Consider the following 14925-nt stretch of genomic DNA (forward strand, 5'->3'; position numbering starts at 1 on the left):
TGAAGTTTCACATGCCGACCAACACCAATTAGAAAGCAACATGCAGATGACAGAACAAGAACAAAAACAACGGGAAAAAATCCGCTAGGCCTTGTAACATATCGATCTTTATAACAAAATCCCAAACTCAACGGTATGCTACTGATGACACAGAGTTTGAATCTAAATTTTCCGGATTAGGAATCTTTGTCCCTTGGTACATTTCTGGGGACTCTGTTAAAAACACCCTCGTCCACGATTTTGTAATGCTTTGAAAACTGCCGGTGGATCTTTCCGTAATACCCATCCACGGTTTCTTCATGCTTGCTGTACAAGGCAGGAAGTGTTATTGATAAGATTGAACCTGCCACCATCAAAGAAGTTCAAGTATAAAATCTCACAAGAAATTTACATGTGCCAACCACCTCGTTTCTGCTAGAAAAATATTCGACCTAACGGGTCCAGAACTTGACAACTTACATACAAAAATTTAAAAGAGACAGTCACAAAGATCATTCATTTGACAGACACAGGAGGAGGATGCACATACTGATATAAGCAAGTGTAAAGAAGGAGAAAAAGCTTCCAATGACGGAGAAGAGCCACAGCCAAACCACCACCTGTCAAATGCATAGTAGCTTCGTAAAAGTCATAAATTTGAATCGGTAACAGATAAAATGAGAAGTCGAAAGAGAACACCTTGTGGTTTCAGCTAGAAAATAGATTCCAAAAACATTATCATTGTAAGATGCAACGCAACACTGACCTTGAAAAACAGTCTAAAATCTTTGCCAAGAGTGATATCATGAGCCATAAGCAGCACATTGTTGATTTTAACACGAAACGATGCTGCAGCATTGTTAACCATTTCCTCTGATATTACTAACTCCGGTAATGTTTGCAATTGTCTACTCAAAGAATATGATAGTTACCCTCATTGTAAACAGTTTCTGTGCAAGGTTGATAATAATACAAGTGGAGAGTAGAAAATTCGTACTTATTTCTATAAACAGCATAGTTGGCACGAAGGAATAAGAGTACAACCAAAATCAGCAAGACGTCTGCACAAATTGATAAGAATGATAATCCAGACCGCTCAAACACAAGCCAAGAAACTGTAGAAACAATGATAGCGCCGAAAGAAACACGTCCCCGCTTCCACAACAAAACATCAGCAGCTAAAAGGAAAAAGAGATGTACTAAGGAATAGAACTATGAAAAATGTTGGCAAAACAAGATAGGTAGATATGCAAATAACAAGTGAAAACCATTCTCGAGTCAGTCATTACTATATTCAGATACTTGAAATCCAATTCCTACATTCAAGTTGTTCACATATGCATGAATGAATAACGAGGGAACAACTAGCCTAGCTATTTCCAAAAGACTTCTGGAAGAGCAAATGTGACAGGAAAAGAATCAGGCGTTGTACACACGTACTGATAGGCAAATGTGAGATTTCCGAGCAACTGGATAATGGGGCATACTGGGTGATCACTACTAGAAGCCTAGCTATATATGTACCTGATTTAAGTTTGTCTACATGCATCAGATCATAATAAAAATATGCAGCGTTTACACTTGCACTATGGAAAGATGTCATTTGCTTCTCTATCACGGATAACAACAGTACTCTTGGAAAGTAAATGTGGTGGTAAAGTCAATATGATGCAAATTAACTCAAACAAACCGCTAAAGTTAGCTTGCTCTTGAGTTTCCCTAAGTAGAACAAAAAGACGGTCACTTGACTCACAAAACAAGCCCAACAAGCCCTGCGACACATCTATCCCCTACCCTAAAATATGCAAGTGATTGCAAATTTGCACTCCAAGAATGCCATTGATTGCTACAAGATACATTGTTTTTTTCCCGCAGTTTTTCTTTCTTTTCTTCAACTACTAACAGAAAATTGAAAACGATTGCCCAAAAAACCTTCATTCTCCCACTCTTTAACTTTCAGGCTTCTCCGGCAGTTGTAACTAACGACACATTTCTTTTCAACTAAAGAGCACACTGATCAACTGCCCCCTTTACCACAACCTCTACATTACACCTTTACTCATGCGTTGGCTTTCACCATCCAACGTCACTCTAATTTCTAATCAATTGGCAACATAGACACTCCGAGATAAACCAGAGATACATTCAAGTTAACCTATCAATTCTACACAGTAAATGCAACCCAACATTGCTCCATATCAGATAATCAAGAACCCAAAAGCACAAAATTTTCGTTTTTGCAGATAATCAAGAACCAAAAGCACAACATTTTCGTTTTCGCAGATAATCAAATTACAAAACCCAAAAGTTTAAAAGATGGAAAGGAAATTATAGAGAAACCCCACAAATCCAAACGCCAGAAATGTCCTAAAAGTTTCGATCTTTTTAAATTAAAGATAAAATAAAACAAAAAGTTTCAATTTTTGTCACCTTGACAGCCGCCCAAGCAATTGTGCACTGACTCTTGACGTCCAAACAACCGATACGCAGCGCCGACGCATGCGGTGGTGTAAGAAGTGGAAGCCACATCCTTCCGTCCATCCCCATCTCCCTCTGTGCTGCATAAATCTTGTGAATTCTCCATCAAGAAATTCAAATATCTGTCTCTCCGAAGAGTAAGGAGTTATAAAATTCGTCAGTATTTCTCGTAGAATTGAAACGAAAAGAACATGTTCCTCGGTTATTTTTTGGTCACTACTTTCTTCAGATCCACAAAATTCCCTGTGCCATAAGTATGGATGTTTAGCGGGACCACAGTGGACAATTAGACAAAATATTTGTCCTTTGATACCAATGAACATGTAACAAGCCGGTAAGCGGTCTTTTATTACAGGGATTTGTAAGTTTGAACTTCGTTTCTTCTAATTTAACATTTAATTTAATAAAATCTATCGTTTGACAATTTTAAAAAAAAAAAAAAAAAAGGTTTCTTGGGATGATCCAGTGGTTAGGGACGAATTTTAGACCCATGTTCTACACGACAAGTCCTAAATTCGATTCCTGACACTGGTTAATAGCATGATGGTGGTCATGAGAGATTGAAATGCCTATATGAAAATGATATTAAGTTGAATAGACGATCAGAGAGTTTCCCTTCTTCGTGATATGGTCGCACATATGATTTGGTTGAGCTACTCAACCAAAATTTTTTCTCCTTTATCAAAGAAATTACGCCTCTCATGAGCCATGAGCACCAAGAATGTGTAGGAGAAGAACAAATTATTCAAATTAATGACTTCTCTATGTATATTACCTTAAAATCAGCATACAATATCTCAAAATAAAGAAGGAAATAAGCTATGAGGTAATCGATTTGATTTTCATTTTTTATTTTTTATTTTTATACAAGAATTTTATCTAATTTTAATAAAAGTTTTATAATCCCCGTATAAAATGTTTCAGATTTTTCAACTGTTACATTTTAATTTTTATATTTTAAACAACTATCTAACAGTTAAAATCCGAAGATTCTCGTACTAGGGCATCATAAAAATATCAACGGAATAGGATCATCTCCGGATCAACTAAAATTGAGTTCACTAATCAATGAATCCAAACAATTAAAATTTAATCAAACGGTTACAATTTTTATAACTTTTAAAGGAATCTCTGTTTATAACTATTGGATCAACAATCCGAATTATTGATTAGGTGGCTTAGTTTGGTTGGATCCGAAGGGGACGGTTCCGATTGCAACCTTTTGCGAGTGTCATATATCCAGTATTTTAACCGTCGGCGTCCTTCCCCCCTCATTCTCCAGCAAGAAAAGATAAAAGGAAATAGACACGAAACCCACTGACCTCACCATCAGCTCTCTGTCAGCTGTGAGACCTCCCTCCCTCCCTCTCTCTCTCTCTCTCTCTCTCTCTCCCCCCCCACTCTTACAAGTATTTTTTTATGTTGGACGCAAATTGTTAGGTGCATCTCTCTTGAATCAGCTGACCAATAGTCTCCAATTCCACAAGCAAATCACAGAGACAGACAACACAACCAATTGGGCATTGACCTCCAACTGATCTCAGCCATCCATCAGATCTGAGACTCTGATCCCTTCCAAACAACTCAACGTCTAGTTCTCCAGATTGCCCATTTATCGGCTTCTGTCACTCTCAGTGAGTTCACTTCATATTCTGCAATATTTTTCTTCTGATTTATGGACAAAGATGCTGAATTTTTAAGATTTTGGGGTTTTTCTGCGACTTAAAACCCATTATTATATGTTTCTTGGATTGCCCATTTCTCAGATTCTGCCATTCTCAGCGAGTTCACTTCAATTTCTGCATTTCGTTTCTAGTTTTATGGTAAAAAGATTGGATTTTTGAGATTTTGGGGTTGTTTGAGTCTTTTGTCCCCTCAAAACCCATTAATCTCTATTGCTATGATATTCCATTTCTCAGTTTTTGCTACCTTTAGTGAGTACACTTCATATTCTGCGTAACTTTTTTTCTCTTATTTCATAGAAAAAAGATTGAAATTTTGAGTTTTTGGGGTTGTTTGAGACTGTGATCCCCTCTAAACCCATTAATATCCGCTTCTCTGATTGCCCATTTCCCAGTTTTTGCTAATCTTAGTGAGCTCACTTGATATTCCGCATTTGTTTTCTTCTCATTTTATGGATTTTTTTATATTTTATTATAGTTTTTGGGTTGTTTGTGGACAGCTTGAAGTTGGGTCGGAGGCAAAAAAGATGGGGGAAGGCGCGAGGTTTCAGTTGGGGACAGTGGGAGCGTTGACCCTCTCTGTGGTCTCGTCGGTCTCCATTGTCATTTGCAACAAGGCCCTCATTAGTTCTTTGGGTTTCACTTTTGGTAAGCTTTTCAATGTCTCCATTGTTGCCTTATTTTTGTTGGTATTTCAACTTCTGGACCATGTGTTTTATTGCATTCAATGCTGAATTTACTTGGGTTGCCTTAATTTTTAGAAATCTAAGTTTGGTAAGAATGATGCGCTTTGAAGGTTTCGTGGGCAAACGAATAAAACTGATGAAGTTGTTGCTATTGAATAACAAACTTAAATAGAAACAAAAATTTGGAGCTTTCAAAACAATTGCAATTTTATTTTCTGTTTTAAAGGGTAAGGCGGGGGAGTTATTGTTGGTGATTCCACTCATTATAGCTTTCGATTTGTAGTTCAACTTTAAACAGCATTGAAATTTAATTCAGCCAGGATGCAGTAAGGAGATATAATTTGGGTCCTTTAGCAATTCAAACAGGTCGCATTGGTAAATCCCACCGCTAAATGTTCTTTTTGAAGGAAAATTACGGGAGTGCACTATTGTTATGTGGAAGATTTTGCTATCCTGTTAATTTTTACTTGGTTTACCCGAATTTACTGTGATTACTGATTAGATTGTTATACATATTTGTGCAGCCACAACTTTGACAAGCTGGCATCTTTTAGTCACCTTTTGTTCCCTTCACGTGGCTTTAAAGATGAAATTCTTTGAGCACAAACCGCTTGATCAAACGACTGTGACGGGGTTTGGCATTCTGAATGGAATCTCAATTGGACTGTTAAATCTGAGCCTGGGGTTCAATTCAGTTGGCTTTTATCAGGTATATTTGTTTCCTTCAATTTCATTTTGACTTTGTAGCTTCTAGCTAAAACTTTGGTGTTTCAGCATTTTCCAGATAATTCTGAAATCCTCTTTTGTTCTTGCATTCTAGATGACTAAGCTGGCAATCATCCCTTGTACTGTACTATTGGAGACCCTTTTCCTAGCGAAGAAATTCAGGTTTAGCCTTTTTTATTTTTTATTTTTTTTACTCAGATGTTGGTTTACCGAGTCATTCAAGCATATCCAAAGTTTTAAACTCATAACGGAGCCATTTGTTGCCCAATGTTACCCATATATAATCTTGTTGTATTTGCTTATGATGTGTTTATATTCTTGATCCAGTGGAAATATAATTGTTTCGCGAAATATAAAATTGTGATATTGTGGTTTTTCTTGTATTTTCCTTCCCTCTGAATTCATATAAAGGTATAATTACAGTACTTTGGCAATTTGTCTGTGCCTCTTTTTCATTTTATTTTAATAAGTAATGCTGTTATATCTTAAATAAATAAGTATGAGGAAGAGGAGGGGCAAGGGGTTGAGTTTTGTCTTGTTATGATGGTGCATTCCTTACCATTTATCACTGTCGAATGCCAATTTATCATATGCCATCACTGATTCTGACCACCTCAGTTCACTTCCTGCTGCGATAGCTGATATTCAGTACTTAAGGAACCTACTGCTTCATGTCTTTCAATCCATTTACTCTTTTCACATCACGGTTCAACTTTCAAACGTACTGCATTTAGTTTCCTCGTAATCTGCAACATTGATTGTTAATCCATAATCTTATATTCTGATTTCCTTACCTATTACCATTCTAATATTATCTTAACTTCAATTCCTATTGCAGTAGGAGCATTCAGATTGCCCTCCTTGTTCTGCTCCTTGGTGTTGGGATTGCAACAGTCACTGATGTTCAACTTAATGCTCTTGGAAGTATCTTGTCTCTTCTTGCAGTTATTACAACATGCGTTGCCCAAATTGTATCCTCGATAGAGTTTTCTTTTTTGACTAATATCTCTGTCTAGTTTGTGTTATAGTATGAACCATTGACACATATACCACTGCATAATTAAAGAAAGAAAATACCTGGACGTAAGAATTCTTGAATGATATTGTCTAAAGTCATGGATGCAAAGTCTCTAAATCACTTCTATTTTTTACTGCTTTAAGAAAAAAAATTCACCAGCACTGCCTGTATTAGTTTTCTCCGTCTTGAAAAACATACTTACATGTACGAGTCTGAAGCTGTTCAGGTCTCACAGTTCATAGTGCTGGATACTTTCCATTAGAAAGAGCTGACATGCATGCCCTTATTAGGTCATTTCAATAGGTCTCAGCTGTCCAATTTTGTTTCCTTGACTAGTTTCTTTCAGATGACAAATACCATCCAAAAGAAGTTTAAGGTTTCTTCAACACAACTTCTGTATCAATCATGTCCATATCAATCAGGAACTTTATTAATCACTGGCCCGTTTCTGGATTGGTTCTTGACGAATCAAAATGTATTTGCTTTCAAGTATACAACTCAAGTGCTGGTGAGAATTGAAATCATTATTTTTTTTCCCCTTTTCCCTAGAAAGCATTACTGATTGTGTTCTCTCTCTGATTTTGCAGGTTTTCATAATTATATCCTGCCTAATCTCCGTCTCTGTAAACTTTAGCACATTTCTTGTGATTGGAAAGACATCTCCTGTCACATATCAAGTTCTTGGACATCTAAAGACATGCCTTGTGCTGGCATTTGGTTATATTTTGCTTCATGATCCATTTGACTGGAGGAACATCCTCGGAATATTAGTCGCACTTGCTGGGATGGTTTTATATTCTTACTTTTGCACTCGTGAGGGTCAGAAAAAGGCTGCCGAAGAAGCAACGCAGCCACCACAGGTTCTAGCCCACTTTGCTTAATCTCTGTAATTGCATGACGTACTTTCTAGATATCTGAATCATTTTCGTAAACATTGAATAACGAATTGATGTATGAAGTCGTCTCTTTTCCTTTGAAATGGTTTCAGGCAGGAGAGGGTGAGTCTGATCCTCTAATGGGGGTGGAAAACGGAAGCGGTGTAGGAACTGATTCTGCTCCCCAAATTGCCCCTGTATGGAAGTTGAACAAAGATTTGCATGCGTGATGGCGAAAACTTTCAAATCTTGTTAATTTACCCACCTAAGAGTACTAATAGCAGCATGTAGAGCTGTTAGAGAGCAATGACAATATTATTTGTGCAAAAATTCTTCACCCTTGCGTCTCCATGTTCGAACAGGTGTCCGTCCCGCCCTTTCTTCGTTCGTGTTGATTGCGAATTACATTAAGTTGATAGATGGACAATTAGTTCAAGAGAATATGGTTCAATTTTGTACGCATTTGTAATGCAATTTTATTGTCTGTTATATACAAATTGATTAACTCCTTTACCGTTACTCCATCGAATCCCGGAGTTTTTGATGAAGTATCTGCGTAAATATTTTTGGGTTTGCATGTCATTATACAAGGTGACAGAAGTTGACGTAAAAATTTTTGGGGTTGCATGCCATTTTCAGGTTTTAATGGGATTGTATACCACATGTCATTATACAAGTTGACGGAAATTTTATTTTTCGAAGTATTGCTCCTTAAAAAGGATGGAAAACAACAGCAAACTTGACCCCAAAGGAAAACAGCTCCTAAATTCCCTATCAAAGTAGACTCTAACAAAGAATACAGTAAGATCCATGTTACTTGGATGGGTATGGCCCTTTTGTTTTCAAATAAAAGTCATCGTAAGTTGGGATATCATAATCATAATCATAATCGTAATCATAATCATAATCATAATTATACCTTCTATACTGACGACGTTCCTGATAAGTCTAACTCGGAACAAATGACGTCGTCTTGAGCTGCTTCAGCAAATTCATAGTCGGCAATGGAATCTTCGGGCAGCCACAATGTTCTGATTCCTTCAGCACATCTCATTCTCAAATCTCCATCGACCTTAAGGTTAAAACAATAGCGCAGGCCGAGCGACACGAGACGAGGACAACAGTCAAGAATTTCTCGCAAGCCTTCATCTGTCAGCTCATTTGCGAAAACTTGGAGGTGCTGCAAACCGTGCATAGTTCCTGCTATTGCAAGTGCGTTGTCCAGTGTACCAGATTTTGTTAAGTTTAAGAGATTTCAAAAGTGGACAAGAGCGTCCGACCACTAGCAAGGATTCACGTGAGATTCCTACGGGAAACAATGAAATTTCAAGGTACTCCAACCATGGAAACTTCGAAGCCACTTTTCCCAGTTCCACACAATATTTGCACGAGTCGGAGGCTTCTAAGTCTACTCGAACTGCATAAAGGGTTGAAAATTTAGCCACCGAAGTACAACAAAATCAAATTCTAAAGTGACAATAATATATAAACATGCAAAACTGACATACCTATCAGCGTCGTCGAAGTGGTCGAACTTGACCTCGACCAAATTACCACAGCTGCTCCGCGTGTCGACACATTTTCTTCAAATTGTACTTTTTTCCTAAGGAATATAAGTCATCTCCTCTCATGTCAATGGTGCGCCACATGAGAGGGTTCTTACAGATGTTGAACCACACCTTGCACACCACCTGAGCGCTCGTCAGGATTTCCAAGGTTGTCAACCTTGACATTATCGATATTATAAGGTCGTCTGCTAGTTCTGTCCATGTATGACAGTTTCGCACACGCTTTGCTCGGAGGCTTTTCTTGATCTTTTTCTTCCCCATTCCGCTTGTGGTTCTTGTAGTCTCTTTGAAGATTAAGACAATAAAACGAATATATATACACATGATAATTACTTTACTGAGAATACAAAGGGTCGACGGATATGTTTACACTTGTTTTTAGTCTTTAGATTAATTCTCATCCAATGTTCTAAAATAAGGTGTAAGATGACTCAACAAGTCAACCTCCAACGGTCTAAAATAAAGGGTATGATGACTCAACCTTAACTTAACGTGGCTGTACAAGGAAATAAAAATAAACTCCAACTAATCAAATTAATTTGAGAAATAATGTTATGCTAAAAGACTGAAAACCTCAGCCTTGCACCTGAGGTTTTCATGTAAATACAATGTTTATCATGTTAGTGGCTTGTAACGCAATTGGTTAGGGGCATTCACCCTTGCACCTAAGGTCCCGTTCCAATCCTCCTCCTGGTAGTTTCTGTCGCATTATGTTAAAATTAATGTAACTATCTAAGTCATGGTTGTACCATAGAGAAGAGAAGACTGCTGCCAAACGGAGCTTACGGGAAAATAAAAGGCTGGAGATCATTAAAATATGAGTTCTAACGGATACAAAGTCGAGAGCAGTACAACAACCCCAGACAACTCAAATTATAGTTGTAGACAAGCATGAAGATATAAAGAGGGGTAGATAAGAGGTTGGATAAAAGTAACTTTGAAACCTTAACTCACATTCACGAGTGTGAGAAAACGATCAAACTATTTTGACCTACTCATACCTGTTTAGTTTTGGAAAATCGATAATACAAGAATATTTTGTACTTGAGTGTAAGAAAACAATCACACTGCTTTAACTTGCTGACCTAACTCATATTAACCTCATTTCAATCGATTTAGCCATGTTCTCAAAACTTATAGTGGCAAACATTGTATTTAGAACATGAAGGTTGTAAGATTAAGCTGAATAGTGCTTCTACCATACATTTGTGTATAACATACGTTATTTTCTAAGTGTATCATATTCATAATCTTCGACTCTTAAACGACAATCCGACCGTTAAATTTCTTCATGTATATATTTAATATTAGTAGAAAGTATACATACATGTTTTTCAGTTGGGACATGACAAAGCACACTATTTTCTCTTTCTGCATACCATGTCCAATCACGTCGTTGCTTTCATTTGACCAGATATCCAAAGATGGAAAGGTGAAAATGTTGGAACGTTACAATTAGCAAGAACCCTAAATCACAATCCACATACATGTATCTGAACAAGAGTTTGGTTATCAATTCAACCCAAATGCATTTGATGGAAATAAATAAATAACTTCTCACCTTTGCCTGTTGTATGTTTGATAAAGCCGTGAAACGGTGAATAAGGAAGAATTTTCTACTCAGTAGGAACCTTATGTTCTCACTAGAATAGGGCTAGTTTCCGTATAAAACATTTTCCTCTTAAGCAGGGACCATTCCATATATAGATGCTGATCCAAACTGCATTCCACCTATTATGAACAGCAGTTGGTAACTGAAAGCACTACTCAATCCTTAGAGACGTGGGGTTTTTCATCACTTCAACATGTTTGCCTAAGGTCCTACCTTAAAGGAAGTTAACCTAATAATTAACTCTAACTGATTATAATTATAATGTGACAATTCCTTTTCATGATTTGTAGAGGCCAAACAAGATTCCAACAGAAAAATGAAAATGGTGTGTGTCAGAGCATGAAAAGTTGTGTATAAGAGCATATATACATGTATAACCTCCTCTTTTCAGTTCAATCCTTATTCATTCTCACTTCTTGCAGCTGCACTCCCCTCTCGGACAAGACCCCCAGCCTCAGGTAGTCTCCGTCCCAACACCAAGATCTCATTGCTAACCCTCCCTCCCTTTCTTTCTGTCATATTCTGTTAACACAAATGTAACTATGCAAGTTATCCAAAAGTTCACATTGCCTACATAAACTAATTGCAGAAAACAAACTACTCTCTTTGTGCAGTCGAATCATTTTCCCAGTTTGATTCTCATTCGGCTTTGAATTTAATAACTACTATATTTACTGTATTAGTATTTTTTTATTATTCAATTAGAAAAATGAATTTTAATAAATTGTTTTATAGAAAGTGACTTAGGACTCGTTTAGATATGCTTTTAAAATAACTGAAAGCGTTTTTAGAGAAAATGTTTTTGGATTCCAAAAGCACTTAAAGTGCTTTTTGCAAGAAACATTAGTTATGTGCTTCTTCCAGGGAACCACTTTTCTAGAATTTACTTGCATTTTTACTAAGGATTAGTTCTAAAAATATTTTTGCCAAAAGTGCTTTCGGTTATTTTAAAAGTACATCCAAACGAGCTCTTAGATTGCAAAGGTTGGAGAACAGTGAGCCAATGCCTAAATGAAAAACACAGTGACCAAGATAGATTTTGGCCATTAACACTGTGACGGAAAAGCTTTAATCCTTCTTTTAGCTGCACTTGTTTTTGAGACTCAAAAATTAAGGGCAAGAGAGAAAATATTCCATTACTTTGTGTCATAGGTCTTGACAGACAACATGCATGTCACATAAGATTAGTATCGTATAAAGCATGCTGATTGGTTTTAACGTATACCTGTTTCAGCATCATGTCGAGCACCTCCGCGTCTTAACAGGACATTCCAGGAGATTATGGATGTGGTACCCGTACCTCCATGGGAAGGAGACAAACCTGCAGACATTTATCGAACTACTTTGAGGTTAGCCTTATTTACAATATTAATTTAGATTAGTTAGCTAAATAAGTTAAAGGAAGGAAATTGTAGTAATAATTCTTTAACTAAAATATGTAACTATTTGTCTTTTAATTCATCAAAATACTCAGTTACGGTTCTTTTCGTAAGTCCGTTAGAACTTCTGATAAAATAACTCACGTGCCACATATGTGACGTGGAATGAAAGGGAAATTATGAAAAACTAAATGAGAAAATTGTAGCAATTACCTCCCAATTTTAACTCAATTGTAGCACTGGTTCTTCCAACATGTAGTTTTTTTGTCCGTTGATCTTTTTCAATTCATTCGATTCGACGGCCGAAAATTAAAAAGATGTGTGAGAATTAAAATAGAGTGTGTGGATATCACACCCCTTTAAACTACTATGTTCATCTGAAGATGAGGAATGAAGAATTGTTATTTTATTTCGTAGTTTCTTTACATATTCCTTTTCTTTTTCCTCGGGTCCTATAAAGTATAAATTTAATTAAAATGTTTAAATATTTGTTTGATTATAATTGTTTGTGGAAGTAAACTGATATTAGAAGTAGCAATTCAATTAGGTAGCATGGTGTTAGTTTTCCCATAATTCGGCTGCTACTTATACTAATTACCGCGATCGAAACCGCTGATTTAATTCTTTGATTTCAAGTTTTTGGATGTCTTGTTAATATCAGGATTTAAGCTCATGATTTTGTTTGTTTCCATGCAGAAATGCATTGTATTTCGTTTTACAAGAGAAATGTTGGTTAATGTAAAAGGGGTTTCTTTTTTCTCGCAGATCATGTCAACCACCCGATTTGCTGCAGGGTTCTGGATGGGTTGTAAGAGTTGAACAAACTTATGGTTGAAACCACCGCAAACTAGGTAAACCTCAAATATTTACATCAATATCATCTAATCTAGTAAAGTAGAATTTTCTTATTCAAATTTAAGTAATGCCTTTTAAAACCAAAACAAAAATGAGTTTGAGGTGTAAACCCAGATTGTGCTTGAAGTGTTGATTTACCCCAAAAGTCTAGATAAAATCCTACTAACTGATCTGATACAAACAAACACTTTTAAGTTAGCAAGTCTATCATCATTTTCTGACTTGAACTAGTTAATGTTAGATGTCATGGAAGTTGGCCGATGATACACTCGATAAGATCCCGTCTTCCTCCTAACTTCTACTTCTTCGTCTCTTAGCAAGGGATACAAACAACAGTGTTGGTTTTAAAGAAAAACCAAATAGAGTATAGACATTGGAGGTAGCGAATGCTAACAGCCATATAAAAACTATTTGAGTAGAGACATATGATATATGAGATACTGCCTTATTAGTTTGATAGAAAGATCATGCTAGTCCTCGAGGCAACTAGAAATTCAAAGAGGTTTGTTAGTCTAGCCGGTAACAATCTGGTCAGCTCGCGCTCTATTTCATCAAGTGTCTACATAGAACATGCATATATACGACATACTTGAAAAACATAACCAAAACATACCATCCGATTCTCCCCAGCCTTTGCGCATGTTGATTCCCATGATTTGCTGTATTTTTTGTGAAATCAAATATACCCACCACATTGTCCTGGTATCCGTTTTTGTTGTGCGATCTATCGTTGAAAACCGACAGGAAACACTTTTTGTGGACTAATGTTTCTATTGAAACAGAAAACTTCCTCTAGGTTTTCTTCTTGTATTGACTGAATAATGAATTACACAGTGTGTTGGTATATATAGCCTTTTGGCTATTTACATAGATACCCCTAACTGTCTTAGCTAATCTTATAATTGTCTTAACTAATCACAACGGTAACCACAACTAATTACATTTAATTTTAACAGTAATTGGAATGGATGACTTGTCATTCTCCCCAATACACCCCCTCAAGCGAGAAGGGGAATCAGAAATGATTCTAATTGGAAGCTTGGAACACATATAGGTGAATCTGTTTTTAGATAGGGACTTGCTGTGAAGATCAGCTAATTGGTCTTCACTGCAAACAAACTGCACTTTGAGGAGATTTTCCAGAACCAATTCTCTAATATAGTGATAATCGATCTCAATATGCTTTGTTCTAGCATGAAAGACAGATTAGATGCTAAGGATATAGCTGAGATGTTGTCACACCAAAGTGTAGGCAGTGTAGATAGAGGAAGTGAAGATCTTTGAAAATCTTGCAAACTAAGTAATGTCTATAGCTGTGTGAGCTAAGGAGTGATATTCAGCTTCTGTAGATGGACGAGCAATAATGCTTTGTTTCTTGGCACTCTAGCTAATAAGATTAGAGCCTAGGAACACACAATAGCCACTGGTAGAACGCTTATCAAATGTGCAGCCAAACCAATCGGCATCAGAGTATGCTAAAAGGTGGACAGGACACTTTGTGAACCACAAACCATAGGAAACAGAGCCTTTAAGAAACTTGAGAACTCTTTTAGCTGCCTGAAGATGTTCCATGGGAGAACGCATGAATTGGCAGATCTGGTTCATAACAAAGGCAAGATCCGGTCTAGTCCAAGTTAGATATTGTAAACCACTAACAATTGAACGATATTCATTAGGATTGGACAAGAGAGCCCACTGTGATCTAATTTCTTGGATCCAAGAGGAGTGCAATAAGGTTTTGCACCCTCCATGTTTGTTTTCTTGAGAATATCCAGTAAGTACTTGGTTTGGTGGAGAAATATGCCCTATGGGGATCTATGTTCCTCTAAACCCAAGAGATAGTGTAGAGGACCAAGGTCTTTCACTAGAAATTGAGCACTGAGTTGCTGAATAAATTGTTGACAAAGTTGAGAACTTGGTCCAGTGACAATAATATCGTCAACATAGATAAGAACAATTACCAACTGAGGACCATTGAGAACAAACAAAGAAGCATTTGAGGAGGATTGTTTGAACCTAAGAGAGTGAATAGCTTGAAACAATTTATCAAACCAAGCTCGAGGAGCC

At 36.8% G+C, this 14925-nt stretch overlaps 3 protein-coding genes across 7 annotated transcripts; 1 reads left to right on the plus strand and 2 right to left on the minus strand.

The window, feature by feature from the left end:
- Positions 1-72: 72 nt before the first annotated feature.
- Positions 73-2748, minus strand: LOC125480259 (reticulon-like protein B16). Of its 3 annotated transcripts, none has more exons than XM_048590878.1 (5): positions 2410-2748; positions 977-1040; positions 746-887; positions 530-599; positions 73-306 (listed from the first exon to the last, which is right to left on the minus strand). In XM_048590878.1, exons 1-5 carry the CDS (start codon positions 2561-2563, stop codon positions 128-130), a joined length of 609 nt encoding a protein of 202 aa, XP_048446835.1. In that variant the 5' UTR covers positions 2564-2748; the 3' UTR covers positions 73-127. The 3 variants fall into 3 exon arrangements, with proteins under 3 accessions (XP_048446835.1, XP_048446833.1, XP_048446834.1); XM_048590876.1 differs by having other exon boundaries at positions 977-1157; positions 2410-2733; XM_048590877.1 differs by having other exon boundaries at positions 73-343; positions 977-1157; positions 2410-2728.
- Positions 2749-3663: 915 nt separating this feature from the next.
- Positions 3664-7963, plus strand: LOC103953753 (UDP-xylose transporter 3). 3 transcript variants are annotated; one of them, XM_009365538.3, is made up of 9 exons: positions 3664-3803; positions 3898-4091; positions 4640-4787; positions 5350-5534; positions 5646-5713; positions 6390-6522; positions 6916-7077; positions 7157-7429; positions 7558-7963. In XM_009365538.3, the coding sequence occupies exons 3-9, from the start codon at positions 4667-4669 to the stop codon at positions 7672-7674; spliced, it is 1059 nt and encodes a 352-aa protein (XP_009363813.2). In that variant the 5' UTR covers positions 3664-3803; positions 3898-4091; positions 4640-4666; the 3' UTR covers positions 7675-7963. The 3 variants fall into 3 exon arrangements, with proteins under 3 accessions (XP_009363813.2, XP_048446813.1, XP_009363815.2); XM_048590856.1 differs by lacking the exons at positions 3664-3803; positions 3898-4091 and adding an exon at positions 4182-4280; XM_009365540.3 differs by lacking the exons at positions 3664-3803; positions 3898-4091 and adding an exon at positions 4182-4238.
- A 403-nt stretch (positions 7964-8366) lies between these two features.
- Positions 8367-9368, minus strand: LOC125480200 (putative F-box/LRR-repeat protein 21). Its single transcript, XM_048590774.1, has 3 exons — positions 8999-9368; positions 8786-8861; positions 8367-8681 (listed from the first exon to the last, which is right to left on the minus strand). The coding sequence occupies exons 1-3, from the start codon at positions 9334-9336 to the stop codon at positions 8367-8369; spliced, it is 729 nt and encodes a 242-aa protein (XP_048446731.1). The 5' UTR covers positions 9337-9368.
- Positions 9369-14925: the final 5557 nt, after the last annotated feature.

This window comes from the organism of the source record quoted next, unplaced genomic scaffold, assembly GCF_019419815.1.
Source record: "Pyrus x bretschneideri cultivar Hongxiangsu unplaced genomic scaffold, Pyrus_bretschneideri_v1 Contig32, whole genome shotgun sequence".
NCBI lineage: Eukaryota > Viridiplantae > Streptophyta > Magnoliopsida > Rosales > Rosaceae > Pyrus > Pyrus x bretschneideri.